The 19307-nt window shown below is 37.2% G+C and overlaps 5 protein-coding genes across 11 annotated transcripts in view; 3 read left to right on the top strand and 2 right to left on the bottom strand.

Annotated features, from left to right (window-relative positions):
- shroom4 (shroom family member 4) overlaps positions 1 to 3559 on the top strand; it is a 51744-nt gene extending 48185 nt beyond the window's left edge. For all 3 annotated transcript variants that reach the window (XM_067443770.1, XM_067443779.1, XM_067443787.1), the window contains 2 exons: positions 363 to 635; positions 1870 to 3559. In XM_067443770.1, the coding sequence (XP_067299871.1) occupies positions 363 to 635; positions 1870 to 2157 (561 nt within the window). In that variant the 3' untranslated portion in view covers positions 2158 to 3559. The remainder of the gene's footprint in view (positions 1 to 362; positions 636 to 1869) is intronic.
- Positions 3560 to 3873: 314 nt separating this feature from the next.
- Positions 3874 to 5219, top strand: LOC137075336 (cytochrome c oxidase subunit 8B, mitochondrial-like). The gene is made up of 2 exons (XM_067443758.1): positions 3874 to 4096; positions 4935 to 5219. Exons 1-2 carry the CDS (start codon positions 3980 to 3982, stop codon positions 5031 to 5033), a joined length of 216 nt encoding a protein of 71 aa, XP_067299859.1. The 5' UTR covers positions 3874 to 3979; the 3' UTR covers positions 5034 to 5219.
- Positions 5220 to 5341: 122 nt separating this feature from the next.
- On the bottom strand, positions 5342 to 11174 carry otub1b (OTU deubiquitinase, ubiquitin aldehyde binding 1b). Its single transcript, XM_067443712.1, has 7 exons — positions 11081 to 11174; positions 10417 to 10478; positions 8654 to 8752; positions 8453 to 8571; positions 8174 to 8258; positions 7840 to 8034; positions 5342 to 5880 (listed from the first exon to the last, which is right to left on the bottom strand). The coding sequence occupies exons 1-7, from the start codon at positions 11121 to 11123 to the stop codon at positions 5683 to 5685; spliced, it is 801 nt and encodes a 266-aa protein (XP_067299813.1). The 5' UTR covers positions 11124 to 11174; the 3' UTR covers positions 5342 to 5682.
- On the top strand, positions 10278 to 12742 carry cskmt (citrate synthase lysine methyltransferase). Of its 3 annotated transcripts, none has more exons than XM_067443736.1 (3): positions 10278 to 10290; positions 11288 to 11358; positions 11549 to 12742. In XM_067443736.1, the coding sequence occupies exon 3, from the start codon at positions 11566 to 11568 to the stop codon at positions 12226 to 12228; it is 663 nt and encodes a 220-aa protein (XP_067299837.1). In that variant the 5' UTR covers positions 10278 to 10290; positions 11288 to 11358; positions 11549 to 11565; the 3' UTR covers positions 12229 to 12742. The 3 variants fall into 3 exon arrangements, with proteins under 3 accessions (XP_067299837.1, XP_067299846.1, XP_067299827.1); XM_067443745.1 differs by lacking the exon at positions 10278 to 10290 and adding an exon at positions 11126 to 11195; XM_067443726.1 differs by lacking the exon at positions 10278 to 10290 and having other exon boundaries at positions 11184 to 11358.
- A 26-nt stretch (positions 12743 to 12768) lies between these two features.
- Positions 12769 to 18155, bottom strand: fam113 (family with sequence similarity 113). Of its 3 annotated transcripts, none has more exons than XM_067443692.1 (10): positions 18053 to 18155; positions 17835 to 17903; positions 17596 to 17675; positions 16922 to 17154; positions 16669 to 16819; positions 16346 to 16580; positions 14751 to 14843; positions 13409 to 13474; positions 13116 to 13244; positions 12769 to 13025 (listed from the first exon to the last, which is right to left on the bottom strand). In XM_067443692.1, the coding sequence occupies exons 2-10, from the start codon at positions 17890 to 17892 to the stop codon at positions 12916 to 12918; spliced, it is 1155 nt and encodes a 384-aa protein (XP_067299793.1). In that variant the 5' UTR covers positions 17893 to 17903; positions 18053 to 18155; the 3' UTR covers positions 12769 to 12915. The 3 variants fall into 3 exon arrangements, with proteins under 3 accessions (XP_067299793.1, XP_067299785.1, XP_067299801.1); XM_067443684.1 differs by having other exon boundaries at positions 17835 to 17911; positions 18053 to 18152; XM_067443700.1 differs by having other exon boundaries at positions 13409 to 13471; positions 17835 to 17911; positions 18053 to 18152.
- Positions 18156 to 19307: the final 1152 nt, after the last annotated feature.

The raw sequence follows: 19307 nt of genomic DNA, 5'->3' as shown, positions 1-19307 counted from the left end.
CAAACGTCCAACTTAGTGTTTGTAACTTTGTCCATGTTTAGGATGGGAATCCAAGTCTTTAGCTCAGTATGCATGAAACAGGATTCTTCCCCACCCCCCCACCCCCAATGCAGTAATGCAGAAATGTTGTAAAAGATTTTATTTATAATTTTATAATTAAAATGTGTATATATTTTAAAATGTAATTTATTCTTGTTGATGGCAAAGCTGAATTTTACTCCAGTCTTCAGTGACACATGATCCTTCAGAAATCATTCTAATATTATGATTTGCTGTTTAAGAAACATTTCTATAAATGTTGAAAGCAGTTGTGCTGCTTAATATATAAACACACACTTATTAGTGAATGTTTACATTTACAGAAGCAACTGATAGAGAGCCTTCGTAAAAAGCTGGGTGTCCTGCGTGAGGCACAGCGGGGCCTGCAGGAGGATATTCGGGCCAACACTCAGCTGGGAGAAGAGGTGGAGAGCCTGGTTCTTGCTATTTGCAAGCCCAATGAGGTGGACAAATTTCGTATGTTCATCGGCGACCTAGACAAAGTGACCAGCCTGCTGCTGTCACTTTCTGGGAGGCTGATCCGAGTGGAAAGCGCCTTGGACTGTGTTGACCCAGAGACCGGCCATCATGAGAGGGTGAGGAGAGATAAAGTATGTTGCTGCAAAATGTAAACTGTATTATTGCCCAGCGACGTGTTGGCATAATCAGGACCAAAGTACGCACAATATGCTCAAAAGTTGGGTGCTCGACAAAAAAGATCGTAAAAAAATTATAAAAGTCTGCGCGCACAGCTCCAAAAATATGTTATGGTAGACTCACACACGGTTTAGGTTTCGAGCACGCAGGCTCTTCGTCAGACAATACAAAGTATACTAAACAAGCCTCAAAAATCACATGACCAAAAATAAATAAAAATAAAAATAAAGTCATGGAACGCAAAGGCAACAGAAACATACAAGATGGTAAATGTGAAAGTATAATTTGTAGGTATACTTTTAATTGTCTGATGAAGAGCCTGCTTGCTCAAAGCGTAACTCTATTCTACGTAACTCTAAGTGTGAGTCTATTCAAAATTCTTGCATATTTTTGGAGCTGTGGTGTGTCGACTTCTGTTTTGTTTTTTTAATAATGTTGGCATGAAAAAGAAGTTGCAATAGTTTTTTCTTTTCTACTGGGACAAACCTGAGTGAAAATGTTTCTTGGTTAAGAAAAAATGTATAGCGGGACATCGGAATCATGGACATGATTTTGTCCATCGGGAATTGATTGGATTGTTGTGATTTGCTATTACTGTGGTCATGTGAGTGACAGATTGTCCCGCCCTCACGCCAGTAAACATGTCAAAAGAGAAGAGATGTCACTGCAAGAGGGAGGGGGGAAGTGATTTTGATTTTAAAAAATCATGAGGCACATGAATGAAAAAGTAAAGTATGCACAAATAAAAAAAATTATAATTAATACTGATTAATACTGAAAAATGACAGTTGACCATTTTGATTTCATAGTGACTTTATATAGTACATCCAACTTTAGCTGCATACTGTACATACAGTACATACAATATAGCATAGATTGGTTGTATTGTCTTAAAATACATTATCGCCCTGCTCTAAATTTGCTAGGTGCAACTATAAGGCTGGGTTGCCATGTTTGCATAACAAAACCAGCCCAATGCAATTCAAAACCCACCCAATCATTAACAACATGATTTTGAGGAAAGCTTCTTTGAAACACTGTATTTTACGTAAGCGCTTTAAAAATTCACTTGACTTGAGAAACAGTAACATCTCTCTTTTCTTCCTTCTATATGCTTGCATTCATTTAATTTGTTTAACATTTTTATTCAATGGATATGTCTTGGTGTTATAGCTACAACTTCTGGAAAAGAAGAAGCAGCTGCTGGGGCAGATGGGAGAGGCTCAGGAGCTCAAGGAACACGTGGACCGGCGTGAACAGGCTGTTGGTAGGGTGCTGGGATGTTGCCTGACCCCAGAACAGATGCGTGACTACAGTCACTTTGTGAAGATGAAAGCGGCCCTACTGGTAGAGCAGAGGCAACTGGATGACAAGATCAGGCTCGGCGAGGAGCAGCTCAGGGGACTTCGAGAGAGCCTCGGCTTAGGGCTAGGGATCGGTCTGGGGTATGGGCATTACTGAAAAGTGCTTTAAAAATAGAGATTATTTTAAGATTACTGTGTGTATGTATGAAAAGATTTGAGTGGGACTGAAAAGACCTTGTACTGCATTATGGACATTGCATTGACACAACATTTGAGTACAGAAGAGCACAATTACCACAGAATGATTTCAGTTGAATTTAAAAACACTACATCACTACTTGAAGTTGTCTGTTAGGACTTCAGCTGCACTAATACCGTTCAGTAAAGTTTGCGCTCACTCAGTTAACCTCAGACACCGCCAAAGAATGCATGTGTGCGTATACTTCTCATTGAATACAGCTGGGGGAGTGTCCATGCACTGCTATTTATTTATTTATGTGTGTATATAACCATACACACAATATGTATCTATGTTAGTAAAATAGAGAATCCAGGATTCACGTTCACATTGCATTAATATTTCACAGCCTTACTTTGCTTGTATCTGATTTCATTCCACTCTTTGGCATGATGAACTGTTTTGTTGAAAATTGTTTGTTTTGTGAAGTATTTGCATGTACATTGAAAACGTGTACATACTACATAGTTGATGCTAATGTGCGTCTTTAAGTCACAGAAGTTTCATTCTGTCATAACTGGAACTTTTCTTAAATTAAACATTGCGGCCTATTATTGCAGTGTTTTCAACAAGTGACCTTTTTTATACTTAAATTTCATATTCAGTATGCCTTTATAGTAATTGCTACACTTTTCTCAGAAAATGATTATTGCCAAAGATAAAGTGCATGTCTTTGTGAACATTAGAATATAAATGTGCTGTGCCTGATTTGAGAAGACCAGCCTTGCCTTACCAAAGCCCTTATATAGAAGTTTCCTTTGAATAAGAGTTTTTAGTTAAATGAGATGCACTGTGTAACCTACGTATCATCTCACACACTGACATGGCAACTTTTGAGGCAATTGCTACTAGATTTCCTTTACTTTTTGAGAAACTGGACATTTCTCTAGAAGGAAGGAGAATGCTGCTTCATTGACCATTTACTGCCTTGAAAGTGATTTTTTTTTTTTTTTTGTGGCAAAACAAAGGAGCTTGAGATGAAGATTAAGGAGAGATTTAGAAGAGTGATGTATAGTTGTATTTTGTATTTGAAGGGTTTTCTGTATAGGAATAAAGAATGAATGTATGTATTTGGTTTCCAAAATGCAGATCACGAAGGCAAATGTGCCTGTGCTTTTATTTTTGCTTGTTTTGTTTTTTGCTTCACTTTGTAAACGTTAAAGTTTATTGACTATAAACTCTTGTTAATTTTTTGTACTATACATTGTAAACAGATTAGTGCTGGAGATTAAAGGAAATATTTGGTCTATTGATAATTTCTGCCTTTTTTGTGATTGAAAAGATTATTTGTTAAACATGTACAATTAAAAACAATATCCTATCGGGGTTATGCCTCTTCTTTTTTTTTCCTTTTAAAAAATAATTATTTTACAAATTCATTACACACTTTAGGGACTTGACATGCTTCGTGGTGTTGCATTATTTACTACAAAACTATTTTAAACAATGTTTTGCTGATTCATTTAATTATGCAGAATAATTTAGTGAAGTATATATTTAAAAAAATACATTATAATCACGCTGTCACTCTTTGTAACCTAATTAATTTAGTATTTGACCCTAATAAGCATAGTTTGAGGTAATAAGTTAATAGGTTGTCCTTACGTAACTAATTAACGATGGTATTGATTGGCTGGAACGTGAGTTTATTAAAACTACGTTACTTGGCGGGAAACGTAATAAAACATTCGAGCATTGCTTCTTCTCAACTATTATTTGCTGGTTTACATTGGTCGTGTACATGATGTTTGGCTTTGTACGAGCACTCAGAAGCACAATATTTACACCCAGTCATCATGCCTTTACCCAGCGTTTCTACATTACCTCTAAACCTGCAAAAGGCAAGGTCGGCGTGGTGGTAAGTCCGACTAATTTACATGAAATAATAATTTCGAATGTTTTTTTAGTTAAAATCCTAGTCCATATCTACGTAATTGATATTTGTTTAATTACATACTATATGTTGCTCATTGCGTTTTTGTTCGAAAAACATTTGTGTTCCTATGAGTTATTTTAATGACAAATGTAGAGACCGCTCGATGCGAGTGCACATCAATCCATGTTTGCTTTGCTCGCGCGCGAACGTTAGAAGGGCTGCCCTTTTTGTAGTTTGTGCTTGCTTAATCAGTTGAAACGTAGCAAATTTCCGTAGCTCCAGAAAATTAAAAACTTTATCTTAAACTCTCATGGAAACTAGCATGTATAAAACCATATATATAATATATTTTGCAGGTTATATTACATTTTTATGCCTGCATACGCCCTAGCCACACTGGAAAATAAGCGTTTTGGAAAATCTGCGGGTGCCATCTTGTGGTCATGGTGCATTATGGGAATTTCTAGCATTTGATCGTACATCAATTGTACAATTGTCGTTATTGCAGTGAATTGAATGAGGGCACTCGACAACGTCCACTTTGGTTTCGGACACCACTACAAATGTCCCCCTCAAACAGTGCCCTATCTAAAGGAATAACTCCAGTTGTAAACCAATCAAAATAGACTTCCACGAATATGCTACCTGAAATCTTATTGGTTCAGAGTGAACTACTTAGATGTATCTATTTTGTGGACCTGTTACAACTTTTTATTTTTAAGTTGCACATTACTTGCATGTATTGTTTATAGTTTTTCATAATTGCATCTTTTTTTGTTGTTGTTGCAAATATTGTGTACTATCTTTCCCACACTTCTAGGAGAGCGCATTTGTGATGGCCTTTATCTGCATTACTGTCCTCGGTCCGGCTGGATGGATCCTGTCCAACTCGTCTAACTCCCACAAGAAAAAGCAATGAAGGAGAATGATGCCTCCAGCTGGAGATGACTTTTTTTTTTTTTTTTTTGGTGTGTATGTGTGTAGTGGTTTGAGTTGTCCGTTACCCAAACCTACTCTAGATGGCCATCAGACCGTATAAGCCATATAATGCAAAATGCGCATTTAAAACCTTGCTGTTTAAGATTAAATAAAACAATAGACTCAATAGTGGTCTTTTTGTTACTGGCATAGATCCACTTCTGATTTCCGCTTCATGGAAACTAGCATAACTAGCTTCATGTTGTGAATAACATTCACAATTAATGATTTTTGCAACCAGAAATTCACTTTAGTCATGTGAGGTGGAAGTCCCTTTAATAAAACTCATGAAAGGCAGTGTAACAAAGGAAACACTAAAAGCAAGTTGACAACATTTACAACCACAAAAACCTACTGTACAACCCTAATGCTGCCGTTTGATGCAGTGTCAGTTTTTCGAGATTAAAAGCATTTAAGTTTTCAACTGTACTGAAAAAAAAATGATTTTGTAATGACAGAACTGAGTGAAAACTTTGTGACTTTAATCATAGCAAAGTCTTGCATACATGTGTATGACTCAACTTGGCTGTAGAACTGGGATGGGTTTTTTTTTTTTTTTTTGACAATGGAACCACAGAATATATAGAGTATCACTTATACAGGATGTCATAGTGGCCTGGGCGGTAGAGCAGGAAGATGCGTGGCTCACTTCCTTCAGGGAAGATATGATTGTTCACCGTTCCACCCTCTCCTCTGTCCATGTATTCCACTAATATGGGCACATTCAGTGCCTGTGCTAAGGCTATAATATGGATGTGGTCGCTTTCTTTCGACATGGGTTCCACCTCCTAAAAAAAAAAAAAAAAAAAACATTATTACACCAAGTATAATCCTTGATACTATGATTTAATATAGCTCAACGGGACCATATTTAGGCATATGCACCAACACACACGCAAACATTCACCACATACTAATTTTTAAAAGAAGCATTTGTCCAGAAAAGTCACATGTTGAAATAAAATCCAAAAGTCAATAACATACCAATGTATGTCCCTCATGAAATCTTATCCTAATCAGCTTATTTAAATAATGTACACTGATGAGCCAAAACATTATGAATCGAATATCATTGATCATGTAACAATGCTACACATTGAGGTCTGGATAGATTAGAGGCCAAGCAAACGATCCGTTCTGGTAATCAATGTTTTGAATGCAAGAGAAATGGGCAAGTATAAAGATACGAGTGACTTTGACATAGGCTGGATTGTTATGGCAAGGCAACTGGGTCAGAATATATCTGAAAAAGTAGCAAGGCTTTTGGGTTGCTCCAAGTCAGCAGTGATCCGAGTGAGGCACAACCAAAAAAACAGTGACAAAAGTGTTGGGTACCCAAAGCTCAATGCTGCATGAGGGCAATAAAGGCTATCACAATTTTAATGGTGATTATGAATGGTAGCTGCAGACCAATCAAATGCCTGTGACAACCCCTGTCCACCATCGAAAGTGCGATCACTGGACCTTGGAGCAGTGGAAGAAGGTTGCCAGGTCTAATCAGTCTCGTTTTCTATAGCCTCACTTGGACGGCCATGTATGTATACCATTTACCTGGGAAAGTGATGGCACCAGGATGCACAGTGGGATGACGACAGCCAGTGGAGGGAGTGTGGCGCTCTGGGCAATGTTCTGCTGGGTAACCCTGTGTTATTCATGTGGATGTAAATGTGACATGTACCTCCCTACCTAAACATTGTTGCAGACCAGGTACAACCCGTAAAGGGATACATCACCGCTTTTTCATATTAAACTATGTTATTCCCTTAACTAAGACGAGTTGATTCATACCTCTCATCTCAGTGCGTGCACTTAATCTCTCTGACCTGCGAACTCCCTGAACTCTACTGTATGGCGGAATAGCACCTTTGAGAGTACTTCCGACTCAGCGCAGTCAAAAGTCCTGGCTGAAACATCCTCCCTCACATCTCCCCCTCCCCCTCCCCCTTTTTGATAGAAATGAGAGGGAGGGGGAGATGTGAGGGAGGATGTTTCAGCCGGGACTTTTTACTGTGCTGAGTCAAAGTACTCTCAGAAGTGATATTCCACCATACATTATAGTAGTCACCATACTTGATCGTTCAACTATTCGTGTAACTGTATTTAAATAGGGAAACATGGAGGTGTTTGGTTGCTTCTAACTTGATCTCTGTTTGGTACCATAATGAATGAACTGGACTTAGTGGGCTAAGTAAATGCTATCAGAATTTCACCACGGGTCAGAGTGATTAAGTGCACACACTGAGACGAGAGAGGTATGTATCAACTCGGCTTAGTTAAGGGAATAACAGTTTAATATGAAAAGGCAGTGATTTATCCCTTTAATGGCAATGGTGTTCCCTGGTAGAAGTGGCTTCTTGAAGCAGGATAATGCACCTGGCCACACTGCACATATTGCTCAAGAATGTTTTGAGAAACATGATGATGAATTTATGGTGTTGCCCTGGCTTCCAAATTCTCCAGATCTCAATCCAATTGATCATATGTGTGGGATGTGCTGGATTAACAAGTTCGATCTAAAGAGGCTCCGTCTCACAACTTACAGGACTTGAAGGATCTGCTGCTAACGTTTTGGTGCCAGATACCACAGGACACATTCAGCTGTCTTGTACCGTTCATGCCTCAGTGTGCACACAGATGACCAACAGCATATTAAGCCATAATGTTCTAGCTCATCGGTATAGAAGCTTCATTGAAAAGACATTAACATTAAGACGTCAAAAACAAACTAGCACAAGTAATCTTTTCACCTGCTGGCAAAACTCTTTCACAGACCGGCCGCCCTCTATGAAGTGTTGAAAGAACACATGCTCCCGCTGCAGGTATCCAGAGGTGAGAAGCCTCAGGTAAACCACTATGTAGTCAGACACGCTCTGGTCATTAAAGGAGTTAAGCAGCTCTCCAAGTGATTGCTGCTTTTCACACAGCTCAATCAAGTCCATGAACTGACAAAGGAGAGAAACCACAGTGAGCACCAACTTACTACACAGACAGCATGATTCAAGTAAAATTACAGGATTTATGCCTTGAGTTTTGAATATAAGAAGAATGCATAAAGTTTAAATGATACATTTTCCAACTTACAGTGTTGTGAAAGTCCTCAATAGTGAATTCAGTAAAGCCCTGGTTTACAAGGTCCAGTTTGCTCTTAGCTGCCACGGCTTTAAACCTATAATGCCAAAAATGAGAAAGGAGTGATACATACATTCACTGACCAAATGACAGAAAGCAAAATAATATGTACACAATATACAAAATTGCACTTTACATAAATAAGTTTGCTGCGGTTTCTTGAATTAGTGTGTAATTTCCAGAGAAAAGCAGTGGTATCTGCTTTAAGCAATTCAAAAACAGTAAAACTACCTTTCCAGCTCTTTGCTGTCTTCCAGTAGTGTCTCCAAATGTGCAAATCCAAAAGCTCTGTAGAAACAATTTCCATCCGGCCGTGTCTTCCGAATGTGCGCATACTTTTTGTGAAGGTCCTATGAACAAGACACATGTTGGAGAAACAGTTGTACAGAAGGTTTCAGCACTTGTCAAGAAAGCTCATGAAACTGTAGTGACCTTTATCTTGAGTTGGTAAATGGTGTCCTCTGCAGCATATTCACCCTGAAGCACAGAGAGATCTTGTATGTCCGACACTAAAGGGTTAGTGGTGGCTATCTATTAAAATAAAACACACGCAATTAGAAGGTTAGTTAATTTACTCCCCCTCATATTGCTCAAAATCAATATGACTTTCTTAAAATCAGTGGCATACATAACAGTTCTAGTCTCTTTTCCAAACAATGAAATTGGGGTGTTATAGTTATCATTCTTGGTGTCAGGTACAATATTTAATCTTGGAAATGCTAACTTTAGCCTGCTAGCATTAAAAGCATATGATCACACCTTCCTGGCTGTAAATCGCCGTTCAAAGCAACGCCTCCTCCAAAACATACGAACGTCAACAGGCCAGAAAGCAAGACGACCAGAGACAACGTTATTGGATTATCATTCACCAGTGAGAAAACTTTATAGTACAGTAAATAACTACTACAATAACAAGCAAAACTGTTTGTCTGCCATTCTTACACGCTCTGCACAGCATACGTGAATGCACTGATTATGTATGATGTCTGCATGAACAGGCTGTACAGTGGTCTACACACAAACATTGACTCATAGGGAACAAATTATATATAATTTAATTCTGACTAAAGACAATGATTGAACGAACAGTCTATGGTCCTACACGTTCCACAGATGATAATATATTTATAAAAATACATTTGGATTGCTAAACACAGTGATTGCTGTAAGAAAATGAGGAGACTTTCACCCAGCATAACAAAAAAAATCTGCATAGAATAACCTATTGCACTTTTAAGGCAATTCCATTTAATGATGTTAAAGGGTTAGTTCACCCAAAAATGAAAATTCTGTCCTTAATTACTTGTGCCATTCCAGACCCGTAAGGCCGCCGTTCATCTTTGTAACACAAATAAAGATATTTTTGTTGAAATCCGATTGCTCAGAAAGGCCTCCACTTGCCGCAATGACATTTCCTCTCTCAACACCCATAAAAGGCACTTAAAGGGGTAGTTCATCCAAAAATTAAAATTAGTTTGTTTCTTCGAATTAGACCCCATGGCATTATATGAGCAACGATTGGAGTTAAAAATCTTAATTTGAGTTCTATTGAAGAAACAAACACACCTACATCTTTGATGCCCTGGGGGTAAGCAGATAAACATTTTCATTTTTGTGTGAACTATTCCTTTAAGAATTTGTTAAGACTAAAGACGTCGTTACAAAGCCCATCTCACAACAGTGGGTCTACAATAATTTTTTGAAGTAACGAGAATAGTTTTTGCACACAAAAACTATTCTCGAACTGCTGATTCAATAAGCTGATTCATGACACTCTGAAGCCTCAAAAAGCAGTGTTTTGAAATCAGCCATCACTATATAAATTGTTATTTAGTTGTTGTTTTTTTGCACAAAAACTATTCTTGTTGCTTTATAAAATTATTGTAGAACCACTGTAGTGAGATGGATTGTGTAACAATGTCTTTAGTGCCTTTTATGGGTCTTTGAGAGAGGAAATGTCATTGTGGCCAATGGAGGCGTTTCTGAGCCATCGGATTTCAACAAAAATATCTTCATTTGTGTTCTGAAGATGAACAAAGGATTTCTTACGGATGTCGAACAACATAAGGGTAAGTCATGAATGACATAATTTTCATTTTTGGGTGACTAAAATGACAAATTATATGCTTCAGCTTTAAATTCTAGATTGTTCAAAGCTATCAAAGCCATGGTATTGGTTCAGAAGGTTCCCTCACCTCTTGCTGAATGCGGTCCTGCTGTGCCATTATGGCTTCATCGTGTGCGAGGCAGTTTACTCCTGCAAAATAGATAAAAGTCATAAAAGTTTAAGAAACCTGACACACAAGAATTCGATCTTACCAAGTTGACAGTGATTACAGTTGGTAATGCTGGAGTTGAGTTCTTTCACCTCGCTGATTCTCATGCCTTTACACGATCCGACGTAATGTAAACAAAGCCCTGTGAGTCCTCTAACCATTATCTAATCTAACCGAGTATCCCAAACGTCCATAACGGTTATTATCAAATTAATATACAAATATATACACCAATTATCTTCTAATTTACTAAATTAATATAAGTCAATATTACAGTATACAACTGATTGGCAAACAGGACTACCAATCAATTTAAACTGAGAGCGTACATTTTTATTTTAGTATTTATTTAAATATTTTCCAAACGAAAATTTGACTGTGTGCAAAAATGTTGGAAGACTGTTTTTTTTAAATGAGCCCATGGTCTTTGTATGCTTCTGCTCTGCATCTCCTCCTGCTCGTGCAGAAGTGAAAACAAATTCGTTGCTATAATATGCAAGCTCCCTCGTGCAGATGTTTTTTTTTTTTCACGCATGCCACTCATCTATTAGACTGCGCGAGGAAATTTTAATTTGGTACTTACCCTCCATCTCTACCTGTGATGATTCCTGCTGCTCATCCGCCATCTTGATTGAGTTCTTTTTCCACCGCCCCCTCTCTCATGTACACTTCCGGGTCGTGTCATTCATTCAGTCAGAGTAAGACGCATGCTGCTAGCGTTGTGGTTGTTCTTGAATGCCTTTATTTAAGCTGGGATTTGTAAAAAAAAAAAAATGTTTTCATTTAACAGACTTGCAGTGTCGCTGAGGACCCTTCAAAAGCTGACGGAAGCTCAAAGATGGCACCATACTAGTTTGACAAGTAACGTTGTGTATTGTATTTGTCAAGTTTCAGTTAGGTAGAGATTCACTTTGACATATTAACCATATTGTGCAAAACGGCACAAAACCATTTCCAAACAGGTTTATAAACAAGCTTAAAAAGACTTGTAATACTTGGGGAATCGTGTCTTTTTATTCTGTCTGCTAATATGTATAACTTCTGTTCACAGATGAGTTGATTGAAAACATGGATAAAAAAGCAACATGGGACAGATTCTACACAGAAAATGGAAGCAAAGGCCAATTCAAAAATTTTGAATGGTTCTTTGGATTTCACTCAGTCAAGGACTTTATTCTCCCTACACTTCAGACCATGTCTCATTCCGGTATTGGCCCATTTAACATCCTGGACATGGGTTGTGGCACATCTGCATTAGGACCTTGTATCTACAGAACTTCTCCGTGTGCTGTAAAGGTTACTTGTGCTGATATCTCTCCAGTGGCAGTGAAACTTATGGAGAAGAACACTAATTTGGCATCAATACAGCCATGCAACCCATCCTCTGCTCTTGCTTTCCTGGAGCTGGACTGCACAAAGTTGAGAGGACACTTTGGGACAAGAAGCCTGGACATGATATTGGACAAGGGTACTACAGATGCATTAGTTAGGTCTAAAGAAGGTCAAGTTAAGGCTGGACAGATAATGAGACAGTGCTTACAGGTGCTGAATCCCTCAGGGGTTCTCTTACAGTTCTCAGATGAGGATCCTGATGCCAGGCTTATATGGATAGAAAAAGAAATTAGAGGAGCAGAACAGACAGCTGATGTAGGGGTTCACGAAGTGGGGGAATTGAGAGGGGTCAGCTATTTTTGCTATCAGATTTCTCCTTGTACTAGCCCCCACTCTTAAAATACAGTGCATTCAAATGTTAATAATGCTAATTAAAATAAATATATACATATAAAATTATGACCAGGTGAAGTGAATAACTGATGATCTCTACATCACAGCACTTGTTAGTGGGTGGGATAAATTGTCCGGGTATGTGGCCTACCTGGGGAACCCATGGCACTAGGATGCACTATTGAAAGAAGGAAAGCTGGCTGAGGCAGTGTGATGCTTTGGGAAGTATTCTGCTGAGAAACCTGAGGTCCTGCCATCCATGTGTATATTACGTTGTTATGTACCATCTACCTAAGCATTGTTACAGACTATGTACTCCCTTTCATGTAAACAGTATTCCCTGGAGGCTGTGGCCTCTTTCAAAAATGCTTCAGGAATGTTTTGAAGAGCACGAGTTTCAGGTGGTGACAGCCTCCAAGTATGTATGTATCTCTATTCAGCCATCCATCTATCTACAACTTGCTGAGTCAAAAGCCTGTTTACATTATTTGCATTACATGAATAAATAAATCAAAAAACACACTTTTGTAAAAAAACAAGTATTTATAAAAAAGAAAAGATTCACATTCTGTAGTGCCTATTAAGCTTAAGAATTTACACTGAATTAAACCAGCATCATTTAAAACAAAATGTACGAATAAAGAATATAGTGCATAGTTTAATATGTACACAGTACACCCTGCCAAAAAAACTTTAGTATCTGTAGGGATGTAGTCTCTCTCCCGCATGTGGCCTTCGGCGTTTCTGCTTCATGACTAAATTGTTCACTGGCCAGTAGGGGGCAGCAGGGGCATTGCTAGCACCTGAAAAAAACAAACACATAAAATCCACTTTTTAGAGCAATATCATAAATATTAGCTCCTAATGATTTCAGAAAATAATAAAATATGTACCTCTGTAGAAGTTTTCCCTTTCAAAGCTCTGGTAACCTGCAGTCATGTGGGGTGGCAGATCATCATGGCAGTATTGTGACCCGAAGCCATTGAACTGCCTCATCCTTTGGCCCTGTGTCCAGACAGGACCTGAAAGATGACAATAAAACGGTCTCTTTCAAAATAACCAACCATGAATTAAAACTACATTCCCCCAGTGCTTTCTGAAAGTTGTACAATTAGTGGTTCCAAATGAGTCATGAGGATTGTTACACTGGTTAAGTGAATTCTCTCAAGAGTGGCTTGATTGTTACCATTGTTGTAGTGGATGGCGGGCATCACAGGTGGATAAAAGCATCTCTGCCTGCTATAAGGATCTGCTAAAAAGACATGTTTTAAATTGTGAAAATTACTTTGAAGGAAAAAAAAGAAAGAAAGTAATCTGTGCGGCAGCCTGGTTATTTATACTATTGAAGGGTGCAGATGCGGATTCTGAAATCCACTGCCCTGTCAATATACATGTATATATCCTAATGAGATTTATAATCAAGGTCTTAATCAGGATTTATTCTCATACATATGATTTCTTCTTGTTTATGATACTAATCAACAGAAATACTGTTTGATTGTTTATTATTCTTTTCATCCGTTCTCTAAAGTCTGTATTTGGCCTCTGAGGAATGAATGTCAAGCAACGGCTAGGAGTGCAGTTTCCTCATTCAGCCCGCTGATGTGTGAAAATGTACCATAATAATCTATTTTCTCTTAGCCAATCAATCAGAATATACATAGCTAGACCTTGAAAATAAATTAATTTTGTTGAATTTTTTTAATACAATTCAATGTATGTGGAGATTGTGGCCTAGGAACTCCTTGTGAGACCTGAAGCTGGCTTCTGCTGATGAAACGGCAAAATATTCTTCAGTAATATTTTTCTGTAATTAAATAACACTTCTGACTCTTGATCTTAATTTCTTGAAAGTAGTGATAATTTTTGTCAGACATTTTTTTATTTTATTCTCAGTCTTAGTCCTGTGTCAAAAAACATTTTAGATCATTAAGTCAACTGTTTGTGTTTAGTCAAGATCACAAGTCACATTTAGTCACATTTTCGTCATACTGCATCGAACTTAATCAGTGACCTATAAGGATGCAGAAGGAAGATTCATTCTAAGAAATGGCTCTATAAACAGCATTAATGTTTTACTTATGAATGTATGCTATGCGCCAAATGATAGGCAAGCTTTTATTGAAGTTTTCAATGTAATTGACCATATGCACCATATTGAGTGTTCTTAAGAGCTTCAAAAATAATATAAGCCAGCTGGAAAACTTCCAGTCAAATGTCATTTGTTGTTGTGTCGGGATACTTCACTGCCTTTTCATATTAAACTATGTTATTCATTGAATCATTGAAACGAACTGTCCGAAAGAACCGGTTCACGGAAAAGAACCGAACTTCCCATCACTACTGTCTTCAAGATTGATACCAATATGATGGCTGATATATTGTGCATCCCCTAGACCACACCCATATTTTGTGGTAATCAAAAATAATGAAATTGGAAAGATGCATTTATGTATATATGAGATCAATTATTGTTCAATAAAATTAATACAAATTTACTGAGCCAAATCTTTTGGTTGATAATGTACCTTGGTAGCGAGCAGGAGCAGGAGCACTTGAGGTAGCCATTTGCCAGCTGTGGTTCTCAGGTAATGGTGGATGCTTATCTGGATTAATCTGGTCTGCAAAAAAAAAAAAAAAAAAAGCAAAAAAGACCAAACATAAACAGGGTATCTGCAGGTTTCACCAAGTCAAATTAAGACCATTCGCGCAATAAACAAAACATGCAAATGAAATGAAGAATCACTAAATTACTTGCAAAGCAAATTAATTTAAATTGAACAAAGTATTAGTAAATTTTATAGCTCAATAGATCCCACCAGGATTAGGATGGATGGATGGTAATCCTGGTGGGATCTATTGAGCTATAAAATTTACTTAAATGTACTATTACACACACACACACACGGCTATGTTAGATGCACAATAGTCACACATGGCAATTAAACAAACAAAATGCATGAATCTTGTTTGGCATTACCAAAAAAAGGCTGTTCCAGTGGTGTGCTATCTATCTTTAATAACACGATCGCTTGGGGTGGGAAATATGACTAAAAGCTTACAAGTAAACCCCAGCAATAATCAATTGCTTAATATAAGTAAAAAAAAGTTTTCAAGTAATTAAGTAATCTAAGTAAACGGTAATAAAATATATACTTAATTAAACAAATGACAATAGGACAAACAAATACAACAAAGATATATAAACAGTGCTTTAAGTGTAAGTGCTGTTTTCCCCATTTGTGTTGTTATTAAGTTATATTAGTTTGCTTTTACTTTGAGAACTTACTAATGCGCAGATCCAGAACTTACTGACACGTCCCAAACTTTTTTTAACTCAAGTCAGGATATGGACATATGCATAATGTGTGTATTTGATCATTCAAGAGTAGGCTAATGAGCCTAGAAATAAAATATTCAATACACTTGCACGAGCTCTGACAGGCGGCAAACACACACATCTGACATCGGAGTTCGGAGTTTACATCACTGTTATTAACTATTTTTAGTGCAATCGGGTATATTATACTTTTATTTGGTCATTATCCAAGATGGTGAGAAAGTTTAACCTTTGCTTTCACGATCGCGGAACCGTCAGCTGAAGAATGAAATCTGTTTTATGCGTCTATGGGCTATGATCAGAGAGACTCGTGCCAATAACACGAAAGCTGATTGGCTGCAATATTAGATGCATGCTGTCTCATTTGTAGTTGTAATACAGCGAACAATAGCTGGACTAGCGAAAGAAAGAACTACAACACCACAGAATAAACACGCGTCGCGGGAGGATTTCAATGAGGTAGCGTTATATGGACGTAGGAAAATTAAGACCTGTTTAACATTATTTAAGACCTAGAACGCAATGCTTCCGATAATTTAAGATTTTTAAGGCCTTACATTTAGATTTTGAAATTTAAGACTTTAAGACTTTTTAAAACCCCGTGAGGACCTTGATAAATGGGTGGCAAAAATGTTCCATACATCTTTAGTCAAGTTTTTAATTACAGTTGTGATTCATTTAACTGTTTGATTGGTATAGATAAATATATTCCACTTTTAAAATGATAGAAGCTTATTTTGCAGCTTTAAACCTCAGCTAACCAACTCAATCTGCATTTCTCACCAAGTTTTGGCAGCTCCACACCCCATGCTTGCGCAACATGCTCCAGGAGCAGGCATGTGATCTTTCTGTGGGCGACGGAATTCCAGTGTACACCATCGTGCATCCTGTGTTGCAGGCTGAAGCGAAACTGGAAGTGCAAATCCAGCACATCAAAGCCGAACTCGTTGGCAAGAGTGGCACCAAAGTAATTGGCTTCAATCACATCAAATCTTAAAGTCGGACCCATGTGTGCAATCTGAGTTTGTGGGAAAGATGAAAAAGGATTATTGACTCTCATCAATGTTCATGAGGGTTCATCCTCTGCATCTTTTTGTGTAACCCACCTCTGGGACCAGAAAACCTCCCACGATCTTCTTGCCCAAGGGCATGGTCATATTCCACACAACCAGGCTCTCTTCTGGCAAAATGGTCTTTAGCTTTCTGAAGAACGTGTTGAGGTTTTCTCTATACTCCGAGTCCCATTCACGGCTGTACCTGTGCAGTGTAGTAAAACAAAAATCATGTTAAACAAACAAATAATTATGACATGCTTAATATCTTATGCATGTAGCAAGCTGTAATGACGAGCACTCCTACCTGGATATATCCCAGACACAAGAGTTGACGATAACCAGGTCTGGTTTTATGCCCTGTTCAAAGTCAGCTAAGATGCTCTCCATGTAACGTGAGAAAACTTGAGTCACAAAATAGAAGCGGATCAAGTGGTGGTCCGTGCGGTACTGTCTCACTTCCCTGTACTTAGTGCCATTATTCATCTGGCCCAATCGGCCACCTTCCACCAGGCAATCCTGTTCAAATGCAAACTCACCCTAGGAAATATGGAGAAGATAGATCAGACATGCTTAACCAGGAAACTCTATACAGTATAGGGAATATTTCAACTCACTTTTCACAATTTACATACACAGCAGCGTTATTTGCTCTATTTATTACATTAAATAATAAATCAAAACTGTTTATTGGTTATTTAGCCAAAATAGCTTTTGGACGCGATACCTGTTTTTTAGCTGGTCAATCAGCTATCTGTCCCAAAAACTACAATGACAACTTTAAAATGATGTTAATCTGGAACTGTAGCTGGTCTAAAAATGGCCTACCAGTTTGCACCAACTAAAAACCAGCTGCCATACCAAATATAGCATCTTAATCTGGATTTTTTTCCAACGAAATAATTAGCTTAATGTAAAAATCTAATGTTTGAACGTACATATTTTGGTAAAAGGAAACATGGATTCGGATAAGTTACTGACCTTGCTTTTTAACTGCGATAAACTTAAATACGAGTCTCTCTGTAGGATTAGGACTAAATCCTTGTAGACAGAACGCTGAACTGGAGAGAAAATCAAGTCAGTTTTATTAAAAATCAATCATCATCATCATCATCAAAAAAAAAAAATCAATCACGTGTAAATTAGTTTGGAGTGGGTAATCACGATTCACGGAGGCCATTAACGTTACTATAACCATATTAATCTCAGTCAGTACTCACTTGAGTCTCCTAGCACCACAACAAACTTGTTGTGGAGCAGTTGAGTCACAGGCCTCATCGTGCCGTTACCTGGCTCACTTTGAAATCAGAGTGACATTTGATTGAAAAGCAAAACACAAGTACACTTTGTATTAATAAATGACAATACGATACACGTTGGGTTTGAAAAATTATCCACGATTTCCTTTCATTAAACACCTTAACTCACCAAACCTTACCTTTTAAAACAAGAATTCCGAGATGAGCGAGGATAAATTACGCGTCGTGATAAGAGTTCTCTGAAGTAAAGTGAAATACTGCGCCACTTGCGGTAAATATGGGCAAAACATGCTAATTTTTTGTTTTTATACTTCCTCTGGTCAGTCTAATTGATCTCTCGTCTTTAACCTCTTTAACCTGAAAACTTCAGCCCATTATAACAGAGAAAACTATTTAAAGTACACTTCATACACAGCTCACTATTTTACGAGAAAAAAACATATAACATAATATAATATATATTAAATTCCAAATGTTAGAATGGTGGCATCATGATTAAAAAAAATATAGAGAAATTATACAAATGTTAAAATATGGGTATATGGTAAAAATATAAAATTTTCTTTTCAAGTTTCTTTGTGAAATATTGAAATCCAAGCCATTGAGATATATATATATATATATATATATATATATATATATATATATATATATATATATATATATATATATATATATATATATATATATATATATATATATATATATATATATATTTCTTTTAGCAATATTGCTAGTTGTCCATGACTACTACAGCAGGCAAATCATCTTTGTTTGTTCTTTTGGTTCTTTTTATCAAACTTTTATTGTTTACTTATTGTCTGTTGATTTCACTTTCATCATCAAATATATACATTTCTAAATTACATTTGTGAAATTTTTGCACATAATTAGGCCTATCATACAGGCAAACTGTCATAGTTACATATATTCATATTGCAGCACATCTCACATTACTGTGGTGTTCCTCATTTCTAAATCACTCTGAATTGAATAATCTGCTAAATAAATCTCATTACATGCATGTAAGCAACATGAATACTTATACAACAATACCATATGTCAACAGTCAGAAGTAATAGGCTACTAATCTGTGGTAAACTGTTGTTCATGTAAAGTGCTTTTATACTGAGGTCTATTCACAATATTATTACAAAATCTGTAAAAGGCCTCTAACCCTCGAGGCCAAACAGCATCACGTACGGCTTCAGTCGGCCTGTCACAAATTCATCATTGCGAGGCAGCTTCTTCATGAACTCTTGAATGGCTTTCACTGAAATTTTATTTGTGAAATTTTTCAGTGAAATCCATTCTCTTAGTCTTAACTTGTTCTTACTTTGTTTTCTTGAGAATTATCCAACGCCTCCATGTGTTTTTGAAGGCAATCTTATCACTTTCCTTTTTTTTACACTGAATTTTCATTCGCAGTTCAGT

Source organism: Pseudorasbora parva, chromosome 1 (assembly GCF_024679245.1).
Source record: "Pseudorasbora parva isolate DD20220531a chromosome 1, ASM2467924v1, whole genome shotgun sequence".
Lineage (NCBI taxonomy): Eukaryota > Metazoa > Chordata > Actinopteri > Cypriniformes > Gobionidae > Pseudorasbora > Pseudorasbora parva.
This window is presented reverse-complemented; position numbering and strand designations above follow the sequence as displayed.

What these genes read in the sequence shown, in the direction of transcription:
- LOC137075336 (XM_067443758.1), top strand. Translation starts at nt 3,980, where the DNA reads ATGATGTTTGGCTTTGTACGAGCACTCAGAAGCACAATATTTACACCC. An exon ending in AAGGCAAGGTCGGCGTGGTG is followed by an intron (nt 4,097 to 4,934) that starts GTAAGTCCGACT and finishes CCACACTTCTAG; the next exon opens with GAGAGCGCATTTGTGATGGC.
- otub1b (XM_067443712.1), bottom strand. Translation starts at nt 11,123, where the DNA reads ATGGCGGATGAGCAGCAGGAATCATCACAGGTAGAGATGGAGG. An exon ending in TTTACCAACTCAAGATAAAG is followed by an intron (nt 8,572 to 8,653) that starts GTCACTACAGTT and finishes TCTTGTTCATAG; the next exon opens with GACCTTCACAAAAAGTATGC. An exon ending in TGAAAGAGTTTTGCCAGCAG is followed by an intron (nt 5,881 to 7,839) that starts GTGAAAAGATTA and finishes TTTTTTTTTTAG; the next exon opens with GAGGTGGAACCCATGTCGAA.
- cskmt (XM_067443726.1), top strand. Translation starts at nt 11,271, where the DNA reads ATGTTTTCATTTAACAGACTTGCAGTGTCGCTGAGGACCCTTCAAAAG. An exon ending in GCACCATACTAGTTTGACAA is followed by an intron (nt 11,359 to 11,548) that starts GTAACGTTGTGT and finishes TTCTGTTCACAG; the next exon opens with ATGAGTTGATTGAAAACATG.
- fam113 (XM_067443692.1), bottom strand. Translation starts at nt 17,892, where the DNA reads ATGAGGCCTGTGACTCAACTGCTCCACAACAAGTTTGTTGTGGTGCTA. An exon ending in TGTGTCTGGGATATATCCAG is followed by an intron (nt 16,820 to 16,921) that starts GTAGGAGTGCTC and finishes TACACTGCACAG; the next exon opens with GTACAGCCGTGAATGGGACT. An exon ending in AAGGGAAAACTTCTACAGAG is followed by an intron (nt 13,026 to 13,115) that starts GTACATATTTTA and finishes TGTTTTTTTCAG; the next exon opens with GTGCTAGCAATGCCCCTGCT.